We start from the raw sequence: 22,887 nt of genomic DNA on the forward strand, positions 1-22,887 counted from the left end.
TGGAGAAGGAGAGATTGAATCGCATATTTAGTGGAACCGAGGAAATTAACTTCACCTTTCATTGTTTCACCTTTTTGCATGGAGAGAATGAGTCTTTAATTAAAAGTTAAATACTTTCACACTAACCTGGAAGGACTACTACAAACATTAGGCTGTGCATTTCGAATTGTTTATCTTTCGTCTGTGCTAAACAAAGTCCACTTTTGTTATAAAACTCCCACACACTGAAAGTGGGTTTCCCGAAATCTGGCCTTGATACTTGACAGTTTAAAAGTGCTTTTAGTAAGCCTTCCTGGGCTGGGAACACATTGTGTTGTGTGTCTGCCGCATTAATCCTGATGAACTGTGTTTGTCCACAAGTGTGTGGCTCCAAGAAGCGCAATTGTGGACTTTTTTCCAATTTTTACATAAACACTGTGTTACACCTGTGTTTGGAAGATTACTTAAAAAAAATACAAAAATAAATATAGTTACTTGTTATTTTGGCAAAAAAGTAACTGAATTAGTAACGGGATTACTCTTTAGTAAATGTAATTAATTACTAGGGAAAGCAATTATTGCGTTATGAATGAATGATCTTTATTGTCATTGTGCATGTACAGGTACAGGTCCAACGAAATTTAGGGACTTAGTTACTTGAAAAAACAAAACAAAAATACCTTAAAATATCTGGCATATGCAGTTGAAAGACATTTCATGAAAGCAGTGTGTGAGTGTGTGCACACACACATGCTGTTGAGAAGGTGATTGGCTGCAAGCTCCCATCCCTCCAGGACTTGTTCTGGGTGTGGGTCGGATCACAGCTGACTCTTCTCACCCTGGACACACACTATTCTCCCCTCTCCTCTCAGGCAGGAGACTATGCTCCATCCAGACCCACACCTCCCGCCACCTGAACAGTTTTTTCCCCTCAGCCATCAGGCACATCAATCAATCAATCAATCAATGTTTATTTATATAGCCCTAAATCACTAGTGTCTCAAAGGGCTGGAACAATAACTCCTAACAGTAGCTCCTTGAATTCCTTGAATTCCTTCTAAGTCTATAACAAGATCTGATAGCTCAGTTACAGCTCTTTTTATTACCAAATATGTGTTATATGTGTTTTATGTTGCACGATTGCACCAAGAAAAATTCCTAGTTTGTGAACCTGTTCTCAAACAATGGCAATAAAACTATTCTGATTCTGATTCTGATTCTGATTTAAAAGGCGTTGGCTAATGCCAAGTGACGTGTGGCGTCAGCGAGAGAGGCAGACAGAGCAGCATTAGCTCAGCTGTGTTTGTTAGCTCTAGCGGGACGGCAGCTCTGTTGAATCTTTTCACTGGATTGTATTACCTGTGGCTAATAAACAGATTGAATATGCTTCCATGGTTGTACTCCCCTTGTCTACAAACGGGTATTGTAGGGTTGCAAGCTTGTCTCTTCAGTCATTGACTTGTTGGTCATTATTCCCACATAGCACTAGTAGTGTGTGTTATTAGTGAGTGTACTTACATGTTGTGTGTTGTTTGCTGTGTGTTGTTGTTTCCTTCAAATTGATATCAAGTTCATTTTAGTGTGATGCTGGTTGTTGCTTTACTAGCAAAAATATATTACCAGCATTGCGCCAGGTCCACAACCACATTGTGAAGTATGCGGACGACACAACAGTAGTGGGCCTCATCCGTGACAACAAAGACATGGACTACAGGGAGGAGGTGAAACATCTGGTTGACTGGTGCAGAACCAACAACCTGGTCCTGAACGTCGACAAGACCAAGGAGATCATCGTCGACTTCAGGAAGCACCAATCCAGCCACGCTCCACTCTTCATCAATGACACAGCGGTGGAGATGGTAAGCAGCACCAAGTTCCTGGGGGTGCAGATAACTGACAATATGACCTGGTCCCTACACACCGGAGCTCTTGTAAAAAGAGCTCAGCAGCGCGTGCACTTTTTGCGTCGGATGAAAAGAGCACAGCTCCCTCCCCCCATTCTCACCACATTCTACAGAGGCACTATAGAGAGCCTACTGACCAACAGCATCTCTGTCTGGACTGGAGCCTGCAGTGCCTCAGACTGGAAGTCTCTGCAGAGAGTGGTGAGGATGGCGGAAAAGATCATCAGGACTCCTCTTCCTCCTATCCAGGAGATCGCAAAAAGCCGCTGCCTGACCAGGGCTCAGAAAATCTGCGGGAACTCCTCCCACCCCCACCAAGGACTGTTTTCACTGCTGGACTCTAGAAAGAGGTTCCGCAGCCTCCGTAGCAGAACCTCCAGGTTCTGTAACAGCTTCTTCCCTCAGGCCTTAAGACTCTTGAAAGCATCATAATAATCCCCTCAATTCCCCCCAAAAATGGATGAACTCGCTGGAATATAAAGACAATATAATGCATATGCAAAAGTGCAATATATTTATCTTTACAGTAATCTATTTGTTTATATCTGCACCTTATTGATTTTTTATCCTGCACTACCATGAGCTAATGCAATGAAATTTCGTTCTTATCTGTACTGTAAAGTTCAAATCTGAATGACAATAAAAAGGAAGTCTAAGTCTAAGTCTAATTGCACTTGCTGGGCTTCTGACGCTGTCAGGTTGACTTCTGGCTCTCAACGAACACAGGCACTTCCCTTTCCTCTCCCTTATCTATCTTTCTTTTGCTCTTTATCTCGTCTTGTGTTGACTTGACTTTCTAAGAGCCTCACTTTTTCCACTGTCATTCGAAATCTAACATATTGAATTTGTAAACTGGTCTTCCAACAAAAATGACAAGATCTTCTGAACGAGAAGCTCAGGTTCTAGGAACTTTTCTGTCCTGACAGAGCGTTTGCTGCAGGATACATGGCAGACTCTTGGGAGAAGTAGAGTCGTGTGCCTGGCGATTCTTTCCATCAAAGACATAAAATATGTCTCTCTATTTGGAACTGATTGGATTGAGCATTGCTTTGGTCTATTGACAAATTCGGAAGACAATGGCAGCCGCTCAAGGAGCCCAGAGGCTGCCGGTCGTGATGGATCGGTTGGGCAAATCTGTGGGCACTCAGATTTTGAATATTTCTTTAGTGAATCACAAACTCGGGGGGCATTCTGACCAGATGCCCGAACCACCTCATCTTTCCCCTCTCGAATAAAAATGTTAGTATGGTATGCAAATACAATTAGATTAAATGTTCAGCATGAACACCAGGAACTTTAAAATAGATTGTTTGAGCACCTCCTCTATCAAAAGTAGCACACACAAGCACATTTTTGTCAAAATTGGTATTTATTAGAGATCGACCAATATGTTTTTTTTTCTCTCAGGGCCGATTATCAGTAGTCAAGGACAACCAATAACTGATATTTGGAGCTTATCTTCATTTGCAGTAACATTTTGCTAACCATGAATAGTATACGTCACTAAACAGCTGGACAAGGGTTTAAGTGTTTTTTTTTAACATTATTTCTTCGGAAACATCGGACCAGTAGTGACATCATGTTTTATGTTGTGGTTAATTTAGCAACAAACAACATCAGGGCATTTCACAAACACCTTTGTCGTGCGTGTCTAAGAGGAGCATCCACATTTGCATTTCAAAATATGGTAAATTTCCGGAAAATTGGTAAAAATATGGGAATTTCTACATCACAATAGCTTGTTGTGATAAAATGGCAACCAAGGTAATCAAAAAGGTCAACCAACGAACGAGATTCCTCTATAGAATCTCCTTTCTGGTCAACAAAAGCAGATTGGAGCGGGAACTCTCGTTCAACCCTTTTTCGATTACGCATGCACCTCCTGGTACCCTAGCACCTCCAAAACCCTCAAATCTAGACTCCAATCATCCCAGAACAAGCTAGTCAGGTTACTTCTAGACCTCCACCCCAGATCCCACCTCACTCCTACCCACTTCTCCAAAGTGGGCAGGCTCAGGGTGGAGGACAGAGTAAAACAACTTGCACTGAGCCTAGTCTATAAAATCCGCTACACCTCCCTGATACCGAAGTAAATGTCAAACTACTTCCTTAACGTAAATGACCGCCATAACCACAACACCAGGGGGAACTCCACTAACCACGTTAAACTCAGATTCCGATCTAACAAAGGTCTTAACTCATTCTCCTTCTATGCCACATCAATATGGAATGCACTCACAACAGGTGTAAAAGAAAGGGCTTCTCTATCCTCCTTCAAAACCGCACTGAAAGAACACCTCCAGGCAACTCCGACCGTAAACTAACAAACTTCCTTTCACGTCCTACCTCCCCGGATTGTAAATAATCAAATGTAAATAATCAAATGTAGATACTTATTCTTATTCTTATGCTCTCTGATCTCTATCCCTATGTCCACTACTTGCTGTACATACTAAGTCAGACCTACACTGTTCCAATGTCCATTTCTCTGATGATGCAATTGTTGATGACTGAAGTGTTGATATCAACCAAACCTAACCCCCGCCCCTCCACACCCCGGATTGTAAATAATGTAAATAATTCAATGTATATACTCTGATGTTTATCTTGTGTGATGACTGTATTATGATGATAGTATATATCTGTATCATGAATCAATTTAAGTGGACCCCGACTTAAACAAGTTGAAAAACTTATTCGGGTGTTACCATTTAGTGGTCAATTGTACGGAATATGTACTGCACTGTGCAATCTACTAATAAAAGTTTCAATCAATCAATCAATCAATTGCAGGCTAATCAATTTGACAGCAGTTTATGGATTTAATACATTGTAAGGTTTCCTTGTGAGGAACCATGAAATATTGGTTGTTTGGTTGAAGTTTATTTCAAACATGTTCTGTAGATACACTGTTTAAATATGATACATCAAATGTTTTACCTATTTTAATTTCTCGTTTGTACATGTCCGAAAACGAGTAGGAAGCAAAAATTATTTAATCCGACCCCTTTTCCACTTGAAAGCAATTACTAACACATGTGTCCGTTAGCGGAAAGGAGAACTGTTTATTACTACTAACTTACGCTCTGCTTAATTTTTTATTTTTTTAATACTTAATTGTTATGTTTGTGTTTTTTAGGGGGTTTGTAGTTTTTGTATTTGTTAATTTTTGTTTTTCTGTTTGTAAACCTTGCTGGGCTGGATGAGGGGGCGGAGCCAGGAGTCTTTTTAAGCAGCGTGCTGTATTTATTTATTGTGGATCGTTTCTTACATGTTCTGCCCGTCGTGTCTTTGCAATCCTGGTTTTTGCAAGTATTTTCAAAATGTTCTGTACTCCTGCCTTCTAGCTCCGTCACCCTTGTTTTTGTATCTGTTTTTTTTTCTCCTACTTTTTCTGGCTTCACGCCATGTTTTTAAGTTACGTTTTTTTCTTAAGCAGTATTGCTTTGCTCTTTGTTTGTGGAATTATTTACTGCTTATTCCCAGTTTTTGCTTCTGTCGTACTTTGTATCTTTTTTTTCAAGCTTTATGCTTCGCTTTCTGTTGAGGCCTTTTAGCCATTTTGCATTTTCAGCTGCCTTGGAATAAACAGTCTATTTTTTGTGAAACCTATCTGCCTTTCTTCCTGGGTTCCTGCCTCACGACTGCGTAAACAAAACATCGGTATCATATATATGTGTGTGTGTGTATGTGTGGTGTGTGTATATATATATATATATATATATATATATATATATATATATATATATATATATATATATATATATATATATATATACACACACACTATATTGCCAAAAGTATTTGGCCACCTGCCTTGACTAACATATAAATGTATGAACTTGAAGTGCCATCCCATTCCTAACCCATAGGGTTCAATATGATGTCGGTCCACCTTTTGCAGCTATTCTAGCTTCAACTCTTCTGGGAAGGCTGTCCACAATGTTGCGGAGTGTGTTCATAGGAATTTTCGACCATTCTTCCAAAAGCGCATTGGTGAGGTCACACACTGATGTTGGTCGAGAAGGCCTGGCTCTGAGTCTCCATTCTAATTCATCCCAAAGGTGTTCTATCGGGTTCAGGTCAGGACTCTGTGCAGGCCAGTCAAGTTCATCCACACCAGACTCTGTCATCCATGTCTATATGGACTTTGCTTTGTGCACTGGTGCACAGTCCAAACTGTTCCCACAAGGTTGGGAGCATGGAATTGTTCAAAATGTTTTGGTGTCCTGGAGCATTCAAAATTCCTTTCACTGGAAATAAGGAGCCAATCCCAACTCCTGGAAAACAACCCCACAACATAATTCCTCCTCCACCAAATTTCATACGCGGCACAATGCAGTCCGAAATGTATCGTTCTCCTGGCAACTTCCAAACCCAGGCTCGTCCATCAGATTGCCAGATTGAAAAGCGTTATTCATCACTCCAGAGAACACGTCTCTACTGCTCTAGAGTCCAGTGGCGACGTGCTTTACACCACTGCATCCGACGCTTTGCATTGGACTTGGTGATGTATGGCTTGGATGCAGCTGATCGGCCATGGAAACCAATTCCATTAAGCTCTCTGCGTACTGTACGTGGGCTAATTGGAAGGTCACTTGAAGTTTGGAGCTCTGTAGCAACTGACTGTGCAAAAAGTCGGCGACCTCTTTGCACTATGCGCTTCAGCATCCGCTGACCCTTCTCTGTCAGTTTACGTGGCCGACCTCTTCGTGGCTGAGTTGCTGTTGTTCCCAAACTGTTCCATTTTCTTATAATAAAGCCGACAGTTGACTTTAAAATATTTAGGAGCGAGGAAATTTCACGACTGGATCCTATGACAGTTCCACACTGGAAATCACTGAGCTCCTGAGAGCGTCCCATTCTTTCACAAATGTTTGTAGAAACAGTCTCCATACCTAAGTGCTTGATTTTATACACTTGTGTATAAAGTGATTAGCCAAGTGATTAGGACACCTGATTCTGATCATTTGAATGGGTGGCCAAATACTTTTGGCAATTTAGTGTATATATATATATTTATATACAGTGTATATATATTTACACCTATATACATTTACATATATAGTATCGTCCGATACCGATAAAAGAATGCTGATAATCCGTCGATCCCTAAAAGTTACAGGGACACGCATTACCGTAAAACTTCATAGCAGATTCATTTTTCAAACGTCACTCTGATAGGCTAAAAAAAAAGTACCTGATGCAGGTTCCTCCATTACGACAGGGCAGGTGCTGACAAACTGGTGGGTCACAGTTCTGGATGTTCCTCCCTCTCACAGCATCCCCCACCAGGAATATCTCCTTTGAGTTGACCCGAAGTTGCCTGATACATCCAATAAATCTCCTCTGACTTTTTGCAAGCTCGTCATGCAGATCCCAGGGGGAGGACACTGCGCCAAGAAAAATAGGCCCAAATGTTCTCTGCGAAATAAAAAAGTGGGGAACCAGTCATCATGAATAGTGTTTATTAAAACACACACACACGGTATATCACCCCATTTGTTTTCTATATTGCTTCCACTATAAAAACAGGGTAGAAAATGAAGATTACTACCGTCATCTTCTTACAGTCATTCTACTTGAATAGGAGAGATACCAATGGGTAAATAAACATTTTGCAAGCGTTCTTTAATGGGATTGTAATTGGGCAGAATTCATTGAAATGAATGATATGTATTTGCAGCTGCAAAAAACATTTCCTATTATTTCCTATCACATGCATCAGTCTCATTGGTGACTAACACTTCATATTAATAGTGTGCTCCCCATAAACTCACGCACCACAGATTGATGCATCCATGAAGAAGCATTGCCTTCCCGGTTGTTGTAATAGGCTGTGATGGCTTATAAATCACTCCAGTTTAGGAATAAGCACATTCTTCATTTATACTGTTGTTTGAAAATGTGCACTTCATTTATTGGAGATTTTATGGCTCCGAAAAACTGCTTGCAATTGATGTTTTGAATTTTTTTTTTAATCAGGCCTGACCCTTTGTTCAAAGAATTGGGAACATAAATTTCTATTTGATCATTAAAATACTATTAAACAGTATATAGCATTTGAAGGGGTTTTACAAGACCTGTTTGGGTGATAATATTTTTTTATGACAAAATCAATGTTTGACTTTGACTTGATAACCAGTGTTGCCATGTCTGCTTATTATAAGCGACTTTGAGATAGTGTTTTTTTTCTAAAGTTGCTTGCAAATCTTGTAAGTCACAAGTTTTTTAGGGGGATTGTTTTTGTACGTGTAATTTGTTTTTATGGGCTTGTTTTTCTGAATTACCCCCTGGTTAAATAATGGAGAAAAAAAGTCCTTTCATCACCTCCATTACCTGGTTATCGCACACTCAGGCACATATCACATGCAAAATGGAGATGGGATTTAAGGCTGTTGGAAGGGAACCGGATCTTAAGGCACTGTTACGCTTAAAGGGCCCCACTAATGCTGATAACATTAGCACTTTTTTCATAGTTTGACCTAAATATGACTTCTACTGGTAAAATTCCCACTGAATAGACACATTAGTGATGTTAGGCATGTTTGCTAAGTTCAGTTCAGTTTATCCATTTATATAACACATTTAAAAACAACCCCAGTTGGCCAAAGTACTGTACAGACATAAGAAACTATTTAAAATATAGTGCACACAGTGTCACATTTACATTTTAATGCAGAAGGATGAATAAAATACAATAGTAAAATATACCCTAAAAGAAATGTAAAATATATGCCTTAAAAATATTAAAATGTAATAAATAAATACAAAATGTATACAACAAGAAATACGACCACCAAGAACGCCAGGGAATCCAAATATGTTTTTAACCCAGATTTAAATTGGCTCGGAGACTGGGAGAATCTAATACAGGGGTGTCAAACGTACGGCCCAGGGACGGATCAGGCCCGCGAACAGGTTTTATCCGGCCCGCGGGATGAGTTTGCTAAGTATAAAAATTAACCTGACATTTTTGAATGAAAGAAACAGCCGTTCTAAGTTTGTCCACTGGATGTCGCAGTAGCAATTATTTGTATCTTTGTAGATGATGCTACATATGTACATAATAAACCACATGATGTTAGTACATCAGTCGAGGAAAATGAGCAAACTACATAAATAACATCCTGTAATTTGATATAGATTACATTTTTTTATATTGATAGATTGAAAATGAACACCAATGAGTTGACTGATGAACATTATCACATCATTTATTCAGAAAATATAAATAACGACAAAGATAGAATACTATTAACCGCAACATGTAAGTGTAAAAAAAAAACAACAACAACATTATGATTTGTACATTTTCAGAATGTGCTTGTTCTAGACCTTGTCAACAATAGATAGTCATCTGTGGTCCCCTCCAAGGTTTCTCATTATAATCCCATTGGGTTAAGTTTTTTTTTGCTCTGATGTGGAATCTGAGCCGAGGATGTTGTTGTGGCTTGTGCAGCCCTTTGAGACACTCGAGATTTAGGGCTATATAAAATAACTTTGATTGATTGATTATTCTTTTTGATAACATTGTTATTCTGATCGAACCAATAATAAATAAAATACTTCTTACCAGTAATGCGACTTCTTGAACAGGTGCGGTAGGAAACAGATGGATGGATTAAAATGCATGAGAATGTTTTATGTTTTGATTGTTATTTTTAACACTGTGATTACCAGTCATTACTTATTGTGTTAAGCAATGTCAGCTAAGATTTATCTGAGAGCCAGATGCAGTCATCAAAAGAGCCACAGGTTCCCTACCCCTGCTATAACAGCAGAAAGTTAGTAAAAAGTCACAAGTAAAAAAACAGACAATCAAGCAAATATGGACAGACAGATGTTTTTTTTTGCCACAGACAAATAAGACGGACAGTAGAGATGCGCGGTTTGCGGACACAACCGCGGAGTCCGCGGATAATCCGCGGGTCGGGCGGATGCATGACGAAAAAAATTGATTTTAAATAGATTCGGACGGGTGGCGGTTGAACCAATTCGGAAATATATATACATAGTTAAATGTTGTTACCCACATACGAAAAACGAGCAGCACTCTTTGAAACAGGCAATTATTCATCAGGCACTGCTGCAGCTGTCACACCAAATTTCTTCCCCCCTACAAACCCCCCCCCCCATTTACTTCCGGGGCTGCGTCCAATAAAGTCACAAAGTTGCCGGGGGTCCTTAACCGGCACGCGACTGTCCTGTTTCGCGCCTGTACAAAAAAAACCAAAACAATAATCGATTTCTTCAGATTCCAGCAGCTGTCAAAGACGAAGTATCCTTCCAGCGACGGGCAGTCAAAGCGGAAGTGCTATCGATCGCTGTCAATGACGTAAGAGGAAACATGACCACGGAAGTAAATGGGGGGGGGTTTGTAGGGGGAAGAAATTTGGCGTGACACAGCACACCACAACACAACAGAAGAAGAAGAAAAAAATAAAAAGATGGCAACGCCGGCAGCAAACGTGGTACGCGATAAACTAAAAATGGGAATACTAAAGACCAGGGGAAAAAAACCCAATAATAGTTAACACTTTCTTAATGGAAATGACAATAATATTATAATAATGATAAATAATATTATCACGCATTAATATCTTTTAGCCTCTAATGCGTGGCCAAGAGATATTAATGCGTGGCACGCATTGAATGTCTCTGCTGCATTGGATCAGTCTCCTTTCTTTAACAGGCAAAAGCTTTCTAACCTCACTAATGCCTTGCATCGTCTATATTAGCTATATAACAACGGGTGGGTGGCGGGCGGTTGTGGTTTTGATAAAATGTTAGTTTGGGTGGATGGCGGGTGGATGACGACTTTTGTGATGCGGTTGCGGATGAAATAATTACCTATCCGCGCATCTCTAATGGACAGACAACTTAAAAAACGCACACCCTCTTATTAGACACACACACACACACACACACACAAACACACACACACACACACACACACACACACACACACACACACACACACACACACACACACAGACACACACACACAGACACACACACACACACACACACACACACACACACACACACACACACACACACACGCACACACGCACACAGGTTATCATTTGGAATGGGGACCAAGTTTTTGATCATCACTTGTGACGGGTTGTGGAGGCTAAAAAAAATTTGGTAAAATGGCCACTGCCCAGTTAGCTCATACACATCTTTAAATCTCTGGATTGATGAAGTAATGTGCTGATCATTCTTACTGGGGACCCTGGGGAAAAAGAGTTAATATGGTTCATGGGGACCAAATTTAAATCATTTTTGCATAATTCACACAAATTTGTACGTGACCACTGAAGACCATTAAAAAAAAAAGTTCAAATTAAATATGACATGATCCTCAGAATACAGCACTACAGCTGTCCTCTTATAGGAAGTTTCACCACTTAAATGTTAAAGCAAATCCTGCATCTTCTGTGACATTACTGAAAACTGCTATTTAGCAGTAATGAAGTTGTCTGCAACTCCAACTACCATATGCAGAAGGATGGAACATTCTGAATGTGAATCATACTTTAAGGTAATAATGTTTTATAATCATGCTGTATGAAAATGTCATCCTAAGGAACACTAAACCAGATTTTGTTTTTGGAAAAATATATTAGTTTTAACTAAGGATGGATACCATACAGATCCATCTTCAGAATGAATCTGACTATCATTTAAAAAGGTTTCCCTTTAGGGCAGTGGTCCCCAACCACCGGGCCGATTGGTACCGGGCCGCACAAGAAATAAAAATAAATAAATAAATAAATAACTTTTTTTTTTTTTTTAAATTAAATCAACATAAAAAACACAATATATACATTATATATGAATATAGATCAATACAGTCTGCAGGGACACAGTCCGTAAGCACACATGATTGCATTTCTTAATTAAAAAAAAACAAAACAAATATTTTTTTTTTCTTTTTTAAAATTTCACCCTCCACCCCCCTGCCCCCCCCGGTCCGTGGGACACATTTTCAAGCGTTGACCGGTCCGCAGCTACAAAAAGGTTGGGGACCACTGCTTTAGGGGACCTGTTTTTTTGTCCCCATACCGTCAGAGGTCCCCTAAAGGTGACTGTGTAAACAGAGCGGTGTCCCCATTAAGTAAGCATTGCCAGAACACGCACACACACATGCACACGCACACACACACACACACACACACACACACACACACACACACACACACACACACACACACACACACACACACACACACACACACACACACACACACACACACACACACACACACACACACTTTAGTTCACTGAAACGTGAATTGGATTACAGACGCACAGACTGAGAAATGGACTTGCAGATAATTTTGCTACAAAAATACTTCCATATGAAACGCTATGCCTGCCAAATTAACAAGCCGCTGTAATTAACATTGTGAACTCTACTGTTGTAATGTATAGTAGACATATCTAAAGACCGACATGATCGACAAAGAGTAAAAAAAACAACAACTAAGTGGTTGTAAAAGGGGTGCAAGGTGCAGGAAGGTCAGGTTACCTCTGACATAGTCTGTGACACGGACTCCTGGAGATGCTGAGCCGGGCCATTATCTACTGCAATTTCAATCATACATGACTCTGCTTGTTTGCCGGCGGGCAGATTGTATCTGGAAAAAAGAAGGGAAGAGGGAGTGAGGAAGAGACTCAAATCCCAGCAATATCACGACAATAACTCAAGCAAAGCATGACAATATTGTGCAGCCAGAGACAATAACAGCTGCTAATGTAACCACTGAGACAGTACCATAAAGTTGCTATGTATACATTACACAGTAGTTTACTGCACATTTTATACATGGCAAGATTAAAAGAAAGAAAGCAAGTGTGCTTTTGTAGTCTGAGCCTTGTTTAAGAACATTTTATTTTAAGTACTGAAATAATGTTGAGATCATCACATACATAACAAACATCATCATCACCCAATAAAAGATCAGCACAGTGCTCATTATGTCATACAGGATTAATTAACACTAAAAAGGGGGGCACAAAATAGATATACATTATAAAGCTAATGAGAATGAGGACAATTTTATCATTTGACCCTCCCTCGGAATCTCTGGGGAAATATACATTTGTACCAGTCATTAATGTTGCAGCCATAATGTTAAGTAGCTGGTCTACTTGTGTCATAAGGCAGCTTTGGCAAAGTCAAGTGAATCCCACTCTTCGATTTATCACAGGCTCTGTACTCATGCTGTACGGTAATATGCAGTAGCAGGGGTGTGAATTATGCATGAGCTTGTTTAAGCTACGCCACACACATTTCAAAGACGCTCCTGTTCGGGGAGTATGCAACATAATGCACCATTATTCCGTTATTATCTCATCCGAGCACAAGCCAACACTTGATGTTTTCCAAACAGGGTCTCTGCTTCCAGATCTTCTGGCATGTCATATAAACGTCTAAATCAAAAGTCGTAGTTAAAGCAATGTCAAACCCTTAATAATAATTCTGTATTTTTCATCAAAATGTTCCCAACCTTGCTGTAATATGATACAATAGTAGATAAGCAGTTGTTTATTGAGGTCAAAGTTCTGTAAGCTAACATTAGGAGAGAGATGTAGCCCTTGTTTATTGAAGCTCAGGTCAGTGATGAGCAGATACATTAAAGGCCTACTGAAATGACATTTTCTTATTCAAACGGGGATAGCAGATCCATTCTATGTGTCATACTTGATCATTTCGCGATATTGCCATATTTTTGCTGAAAGGATTTAGTAGAGAACATCGACGATAAAGTTTTGGTCGCTGATAAAAAAGCCTTGCCTGTACCGGAAGTAGCGTGACGTCACAGGTTGAAGGGCTCCTCACATTTTCACATTGTCTACACCAGCGGCGAGAGCGATTCGCACCGAGAATGCGACGATTACCCCATTAATTTGAGCCAGGATGAAAGATTCGTGGATGAGGAATGTGAGAGTGAAGGACTAGCGTGCAGTGCAGGACGTATCTTTTTTCGCTCTGACCGTAACTTATGTACAAGCTGGCTCATTGGATTCCACACTCTCTCCTTTTTCTATTGTGGATCACGGATTTGTATTTTAAACGAGTCGAGAACACGAAATGGACATTCACAGTGACTTTTATCTCCACGACAATACATCGGCGAAGGACTTTAGCTACGGAGCTAATGTGATAGCATCGTGCTTAACTGCATATATAAACAGAAGAAATAAGCCCCTGACTGGAAGGATAGACCGAAGATCAACAATACTACTATTACTATTAAACCCTGGACCTGTAACAACATGGTTAATGCTGTACCGCCTGGCGAAGCCTAGCAATGCTGTTGCTAACGACGCCATTGAAGCTAACTTAACTACGGGACCTCGACAGAGCTATGCTAAAAACATTAGCTCTCCACCTACGACAGCTCTCATCTGCTCATCACGACCCGTGCTCACCTGCGTTCCAGCGATCGACGGCGCGACGAAGGACTTCACCACGATGATCGGTGCGGTTGGCGGCCCGGAGACGGAGAAAGTCAAGGTGAGGACAGCGGCGCGGCGGCGGACGGCGTTGTAGCTTTCGACGACACCCCGGCCGCCATCAGAGTCGGCAAGAAACATATATTTCCCCAAAGTTACGTACTTGACATGCACATAGCGCCACGCACGTACGGGCAAGCCATCAAATGTTTGGAAGCCAAAGCTGTACTCACGGTAGCGCGTCTGCTATCGAACTCAAAGTCCTCCTGGTTGTGTTGCAGTAGCCAGCCGCTAATACACCGATCCCACCTACAGCTTTCTTCTTTGCAGTCTACATTGTTAATTGAACAAATGGCAAAAGATTCACCAACAGAGATGTCCAGAATACTGTGAAATTATGCGGTGAAAACAGATGACTTAAGCTGGCGACCGTGCTATTCCAAAATGTCTCCTTCAACCCTTGACGTCACGCGCAAACGTCATCATACCCAGACGTTTTCAGCCGGAAGTTTCCCGGGAAATTTAAAATTGCACTTTATAAGTTAACCCGGCCGTATTGGCATGTGTTGCAATGTTAAGATTTCATCATTGATATATAAACTATCAGACTGCGTGGTCGGTAGTAGTGGGTTTCAGTAGGCCTTTAAAGGCCTACTGAAATGACATTTTTTAATTTAAACGGGAATAGCAGATCCATTCTATGTGTCATACTTGATCATTTTGCGATATTGCCATATTTTTGCTGAAAGGATTTAGTATAGAACAACGTCGATAAAGTTTGCAACTTTTGGTCTCTGATAAAAAAAACGGAAGTAGCGTGACGTTGTCAGTTGTTCACTCCCTCATATTTTCCTATTGTTTTCAACACAGCTATCGCGATTCGGACCATTACCCCATTAATTTGAGCGAGGATGAAAGATTCGTGGACGAGGAACGTTAGAGTGACGGACTAGAATGCAGTGAAATACATATTTTTTTTCGCTCTGACCGTAACTTAGGTACAAGCTGGCTCATTGGATTCCACACTCTCTCCTTTTTCTATTGTGGATCATGGATTTGTATTTTAAACCACCTCGGATACTATATCCTCTTGAAAATGAGAGTCGAGAACGCGAAATGGACATTCAGTGCCTTTTATCTCCATGACAATACATCGGCGAAACGCTTTAGCTACGAGCTAACGTGATAGCATCGTGCTTTAACTGCATATAGAAACAAAAAAATAAACCCCTGACTGGAAGGATAGATAGAAAATCAACAATTGTATTAAACCGTGGACATGTAAATACACGGTTAATGCTTTCCAGGCTGGCGAAGGTTAACAATGCTGTGCTAACGACGCCATTGAAGCTAACTTAGCAACTTAGCAACCGGACCGCACCGAGCTATGCTAAAAACATTAGCTCTCCACCTACGCCAGCCAGCCCTCATCTGCTCATCAACACCCGTGCTCACCTGCGTTCCAGCGATCGGCGGAAGGACGAAGGACTTCACCCGATGCGTTTTGCGGCCCGGAGACGTAGGAAGTCAAGGTGAGGTCGCCGGCTAGCGCGTCTGCTCTCCAACAAAGTCCTCCTGGTTGTGTTGCTGTAGTCCGCTGCTAATACACCGATCCCCCCTACAACTGTCTTCTTTGCAGCCTTCATTGTTCATTAAACAAATTGCAAAAGATGTCCAGAATACTGTGGAATTATGAAATGAAAACAGAGCTTTTTGTATGGGATTCTACGGGGTACCATAACTTCCGTTAAACTGACTACGTCACGCGCATACGTCATCATACAGCGACGTTTCAGCCGGATATTTCCCGGGAAATTTTTAAAGTCACTTTATAAGTTAACCCGGCCGTATTGGCATGTGTTGCAATGTTAAGATTTCATCATTGATATATAAACTATCAGACTGCGTGGTCGGTAGTAGTGGGTTTCAGTAGGCCTTTAAGGAACAGAACAGACAACAATAACGTGTATCACCAGTCATCTCCTGAGCTATGAGAGCATTTGGACAAGGTACTGTATGTGCTTTTGTAGCCTCCATTAAGCCTCGCTGGTATTCATACTAGTGCGATTAGATGATCGTGATGGATAATCGTGATACATTTCAGGTCGATAAGAGTGATCAGCTGTGAGAATATTAATCAAACATGGTAGAGATGTCCGGGATAACAGTCAAACAGAGTCAGCCTTTTGCCGCCCACTTCAGGTTGTAGCGCAGAAGTAAACAGAATGACCTCACTTGGAGCTAAATGTGCAGCTAGGGATGGGAACCTTTCACATTTGAATCGACATTGGTACACATTTTTTAGTACTTCTATGTGTGTTCATGTGTCAAAATGTTATTTTTTCATTTAACAGTGAGCAGATCATGATAACTGTGCTCTCCAGTTGTCATATCTTGATTTCTTACACTTCGGAGTCTCATTTGGAAGTATTATATAGTCAGAGGTGGGTAGTAACGCGCTACATTTACTCCGTTACATCTACTTGAGTAACTTTTGGGATAAATCGTACTTCCAAGAGTAGTTTTAATGCAACATACTTTTACTTGAGTATATTTATAGAGAATAAACGCTACTTTCACTCCGCTCCATTTAGCTACATTAGGCTCGCTACTCGCTACTGATTTTCCAAGATGGCGCCAGTATGTGCTTTGGCCCGCCGTCTCTCGCTGTCAGCTCTGTTCGTTTTTGTGTTGTTTGCGTCTATTTTCGTCTCTGTCAGTTCACTGCTTGTGTATGACCGCCAAACACTGTTGGATCTTTGCCCCTCTCCCACTGATATGATGAACTTCGACGTTGGTTTTTTGACGTCCCAGTCATCTTTTTCACCTGGCCGGATTCCTGCCTTCCTTTCCCGCCCCCTGGCTCCTCTCCCCCGGCGGAAGCGTCTCCGGCGCCACGGTAAACGTGGCGGCCAGCTGGCGAAAGTTAGGGCACTCCTGGCCCGGCTTTCCGTGGCTTCCCGAAGGAGGAATGGTGCGGTATCCGGTCTCCTCCTGCACCCACGCTCGCTGGATCCCATCGGTTCCTGGCTTGTTCCTATCGTTGGTTTGGAGGAAGAGGCTTGCCGCCGTCGCTCCTGCTGTCCCCGCCCCCGGAGGCGCGGGGTGGATTCCCGCCACCTGCGGGCTGTGTGTCGGGCCCCACCTGGATTAGCTGCGGCCTTGGACGTGCTGGCCCCCGCCAGGTTCGGTCTTGTGAACGCAAGATCCTTGACAAACAAAACTTTTATCCTGAAGGATTTCTTCACTTCCCACGGACTGGACTTCCTCTGTGTGACGGAAACATGGCTGAGAGCCGGTGAGTCCGCCCCTCTTAATGAACTTCTGCCTCCGGAGTGTTCCTACTTTAATTCTCCGCGGTCGTCCGGCCGAAAAGGAGGAGGATTAGCAGTCGTTTTTAAAAATGACTTTAAATGCCGTCAGATCCGCGTGCAATCCTCCTTTTCAAGCTTCGAACTGTGCATGTTTGAACTGGGTCTTTCTGATGTCGTCCTGTGTGCTGTCGTTTATCGACCACCCAAGTACCACAAAGACTTTATAACTGACTTTTCTGAATTTCTGGCTGAAATCCTGCCCAAATATGATCGTGTCCTTATTGTGGGTGATTTTAATATTCACACCTGCTGTCCAGACGAGTCGCTTCCCAGGAGCTTCCTGAATGTAATTGACTCTTTTAACTACGTACAATCTGTATGTGGTTCCACACATGAACGCGGGCATACACTCGATTTAGTGCTCTCGTATGGTTTATGTGTTTTTAATTTGGACATTTGCGACGCTGTGTTCTCTGATCATATGCCGATCCTGTTTGATATTCCCACTCAGTGTCCGGTTAAATTGTGCGCCCCTCCTCAACGCTCTCGCATGTTTAATTCTTCGTCTCCTGCTCTGTTCTCCTCAATTTTTCGACTCTCTGTGAGGATAATTCTGCAGCCTCTGTATGTTTGAATACTGAAGAGTTGGTTTCTGGTTTCAACTCTATTTGTTTACAAACACTGGACACGATCGCTCCTTTCAAGTGCCGCCGCTCTAAAGCCACGCCTCAGCCCTGGTTGAATGACGTCACTCGGCCTGCCAGGCGCAAGTGTAGAATGGCAGAGAGAAAATGGAAAAAAGACAGGCTGCATGTGTCCTTTGCCATTTTTAAAGAAAGATTGTTATCCTTTTAGATGACTGTAAAGGCAGAGATAAATATATATCTATCTCAGATTATATCTTCTAACTATAACAACCCCAGAGTTCTGTTTAAAACTATTAACACTGTCATTGATGCTCCCAAATCTGTTGGTTTTGATGCTTCTTTTGAATTCTGTGAAAATTGTTTCCATTTTTTCACTGACAAAATTGTGTGAACTAGAGCCAGTTTATCTCAGCCTTCATATGACCCTTCTGTTCCACTGAATTTCTCTTCTGTTTTCCATCAGTTTGAGCCGGTGTCCTTTTCTTTTTTAAATGACCCAGTTAGTCATATGAAGCCCTCTGGTTCTCCTGCAGACTCCCTCCCACCTCGCCTGTTTAAGGAGGTACTTGCTACTATTGGATCAAGTGTCCTTAACATTATCAATAGTAGCCTCTCTTCTGGAATAGTTCCAGTAGAGTTTAAACATGCAGTGGTACGACCTCTACTTAAAAAACCAAGCCTCGACCCCTCTCTCCTCTCTAACCTTAGACCTATCTCTAATCTTCCATACATTTCTAAAATATTAGAGAAGGTTGTCTACAGTCCATTGTTGCCCTTCTTAGAGGACAATGGTATCACTGAGTTGTTCCAGTCCGGTTTTAAAGCCCTCCACAGCACAGAGTCAGCGCTTCTAAAAGTTTTTAACGATATCCTCCTGTCAACTGATTCTGGTAAATATGTTGTCCTGGTGCTTTTAGATCTGTCTGCTGCTTTCGACACCGTCGACCACGCCACCTTAATCACTGGTCTTGAGAACTGTGTGGGCATTAAGGGCGCCGCCCTCAACTGGTTCCGGTCGTGTAAAAATAGACAGTTTTATGTCTTCCACAGCTCCTTTACCACATGGGGTTCCCCAGGGCTCAATCCTTGCCCCAATCTTATTTGCGCTTTACCTTCTCCCCCTTGGTTCTATTTTTAGGAAGTACGATATTGCATTTCATTTTTATGCCGATGATTGCCAGATTTATTTTCCCATGGCACAAAATAACACGGTTCAACGTCTTATTGACTGCCTGCACGACATCAAAGCCTGGCTTTCAGCTAACTTCCTGAGCCTAAATGAAGACAAAACAGAAGTTATGTTGTTCGGTCCAAGTCGCTCCCCCTCCCCCAACGTTGACCTCTGCACTCTAACCCCATATCTCAGCGACTGTGTCACAAACCTGGGGGTAAAGTTCGACTCAGATTTTAAATTCGAAAAACAAATCAGCAGCGTCGTACAAAAAAGCTTTTATCAATTACGCCAAATAACGAAAGTGAAACCGCTTCTATCAGGACATGATCTCGAAAAAATTAATCCACGCCTTTATTTAGACTCTATTAGACTACTGCAATGCCCTGTATGTAGGCATTAGCCAGGCCTCCCTCGCCCGCCTGCAGCTCATGCAGAACTCTGCTGCTCGTCTGCTAACACAGACCCACAGACGTGAGCACATCACCCCTATATTAGCGTCCCTTCACTGGCTCCCTGTGCGTTACAGAATCAATTTTAAACTCCTTTTATTTGTTTTTAAATGTCTAAACAACCTCGCGCCAACATATCTCTCCGACCTCCTTCAGCCTTACTGCCCCACCCGATCCCTAAGATCAGCCGATCAGCTGCTACTGACGGTCCCGGACACAAGGCTGAAGCTTAGAGGTGACAGAGCTTTCGCTGCTGCTGCTCCCAAGCTCTGGAATGACCTACCTCTGAGTGTTACACAAGCCTCCTCTCTTCCTGTTTTTAAATCTCTCTTAAAAACATACTTTTATTCCATGGCTTTTAACACTGAGTGATATCCATCCTGCAATGGCGCCCCATAATACACCTGCTGTGAACCTGTTTTTATGTTTTTATATTTTATGTATTTATTTTTTATCGTGTTCTGTTTGTGTTGTGTTGTGTTTGCTCGGTTCTCGTATTATTTTTAACCTGCCCATTGTACAGCACTTTGGCTACCCCTGTGGTAAATTTTAAATGTGCTTTATAAATAAAGTTGATTTGATTTGATTTCATTTATCGATCTGTTAATGCACGCTTTGTTTGTCAGACAGACCTTCAAAGTAGGATCTGTCGCATGCCTGCGTTTCACCAATCAAATACAGTCGCTGGTGACGTTTGACTCCTTTTCACCAATCAAATGCAGTCACTGGTGACGTTTGACTCCGTTTCACCAGTGAAACAGAGCCAGGCGGTCACGTGATTAACTGCACATAAAGTTTCAGCGGCAACAAGCTTAAGCTTACATGAACTCAACGTCAAATTTGAGGAAGCACATCGCGGTAAGTAACGTTAGTAGATATTTTGGCTGTCACCGTAGGCTGGTGTTTGCTTCCCTGCTATGAATCACTGTCAAATGTACATCGTGTGGGGACATTTATTAACGCACTGCAGCCTCATAGAGAGACACACACACACACACACACACACACACACACACACACACACACACACACACACACACACACACACACACACACACACACACACACACACACACACACACACACACACGCTTAGAAACACCAATCAGAAGTGCATAGTGTGTTCCCAGATGCAGCCCACACCTATCAGTTTATGGTTTGCGTAAAGGCTAACTTGTTATTTTCCTTTGTAATCTCTGCCTACTGAGCCTATGGTGCTGTTAAGTTATTGTGGCTCAATTTTCCTTAATTTGCTTTATGTTAACGTATTATTATTTAATATATATTATTGTTTTAGTTGCTTAAGGATATATTCCTGGCTCTGAATTTGCTCATTGCTATTTTTATGTTTTTGTACATTATTTGTTGCCGTCATCATTAAACGAACAGGTTACTCATCAGTTACTCAGTACTTGAGTAGTTTTTTCACAACATACTTTTTACTTTTACTCAAGTAAATATTTGGGTGACTACTCCTTACTTTTACTTGAGTAATAAATCTCTAAAGCAACAGTACTCTTACTTGAGTACAATTTCTGGCTACTCTACCCACCTCTGTATATAGTGGACTTTGCATTCAGTTGCAATTCCAAGATGTTAGATGGCAGTAGTGTATAGACTACGGTGTGCTGCATTGTCAGGGGGTCGTCTTTGCCGTTAAGCTAAATCTAGTCCTTTGGTGCGCCTTACAAAGTGTTTATACTGTAAGTATTGTACTTAATACACACAGGCTGTTTTATTGTAAAGTGCATAGTGGTTGTAGTTTTCATTACCAAATACCAAGACATGTTGAAATTGCCATGTGATCTAAAATCGCTAGTGCTAATCAGTAGCACGTCTATGGCAAATCCAATGTAAATTAGCATTGAGCTAGCTCATTTTGAAAAGTGAAGTTTTTACTTTCAAGTGTTTTTTTTAGGAAAATATGGAAACAGGTTGAATTAGGGATGGGCAATAAAGTCTATAATCTATATTGTGATCTATATTGCAGCCTTTTGCGATAAGAATATAGACCACAATATATTATTTGGCATGTAAATGATAATAGAACCGTTTTAAAATGAGTTACAAAGGCTCCTAATTTAGCTGCCGACATATACAGTAACTTTATATTGTGTCATTTACGGTTGTATTATTTTCTCAAAACTATCATTAATCTCATTGCTAATTTACTGTTAATATCTGGTTACTTTCTGTTGGAACATGGTTCTAACATCGGTTAAAATGTACTAAGCACTTATTATTCTGTTGTTAGGCTACTTCGTATTAGTTTTGGGTGATACTATAAATTTGGGTCATATCAGTGCTGATAGTTGACATTTTCAAGATTGTTGAATGATATAATTTTAAAAAAAATAATAATTATACATACACAAAAACACAGGATGACAGTGTAATGATATCAATTAAATATTAAAATCATTTACTACTATTGGATCCAATTTAAATCCTTTGGTTTTTGCCCTTAAATATTTTAAAGGACTTATTTCCTGAGTTTGTAAACAATGACAAAAACGACAAAAGATTTTTGATCACTTAAAACATCCATCTAGCCGCTGTAGAGGTTTGACAATAAACCGAAACAATACTTGGTATCCTTTCTGTCTATATTTGTATCGTTCCACCCACCTTAGTTTGAATTAAAGAGCTCTAGCTTGCGGTTAGCGGCTAGTATATCCTCCTTCGGTGTGTAGTGTAGCATGTTTACCTCGTCCTCATCTTCCAGTGATAATACTTTGTGTAACTCCCTGCTCGGCACTCAGCATCAAGGGTTGGAATTGGGGGTTAATTCACCAAAAATGATTTCCGGGCGCGGCCACCGCTGCTGCTCACTGCTCCACTCCCCTCCCAGGGGGTGATCAAGGGTGATGGGTCAAATGCAGAGAATAATTTCTCCACAGCTTGCTACTTTAACTTTAACTTTAAGAAACGTATTATTTGCCGCCATAG

General features: G+C 41.2%; 1 protein-coding gene across 1 annotated transcript in view; it reads right to left on the bottom strand.

Annotated features, from left to right (window-relative positions):
• eys (eyes shut homolog) overlaps nt 1-22,887 on the bottom strand; it is a 635,999-nt gene that overhangs the window by 79,984 nt on the left and 533,128 nt on the right. The window contains exons 41-42 of the mRNA XM_062058295.1: nt 12,424-12,532; nt 7,084-7,307 (exon numbers count right to left, since the gene is read on the bottom strand). Coding sequence (XP_061914279.1) covers nt 7,084-7,307; nt 12,424-12,532 — 333 coding nt within the window. The remainder of the gene's footprint in view (nt 1-7,083; nt 7,308-12,423; nt 12,533-22,887) is intronic.

The sequence above is a fragment of the Entelurus aequoreus genome, linkage group LG09, assembly GCF_033978785.1.
Source record: "Entelurus aequoreus isolate RoL-2023_Sb linkage group LG09, RoL_Eaeq_v1.1, whole genome shotgun sequence".
Classification (NCBI taxonomy): Eukaryota; Metazoa; Chordata; class Actinopteri; order Syngnathiformes; family Syngnathidae; genus Entelurus; species Entelurus aequoreus.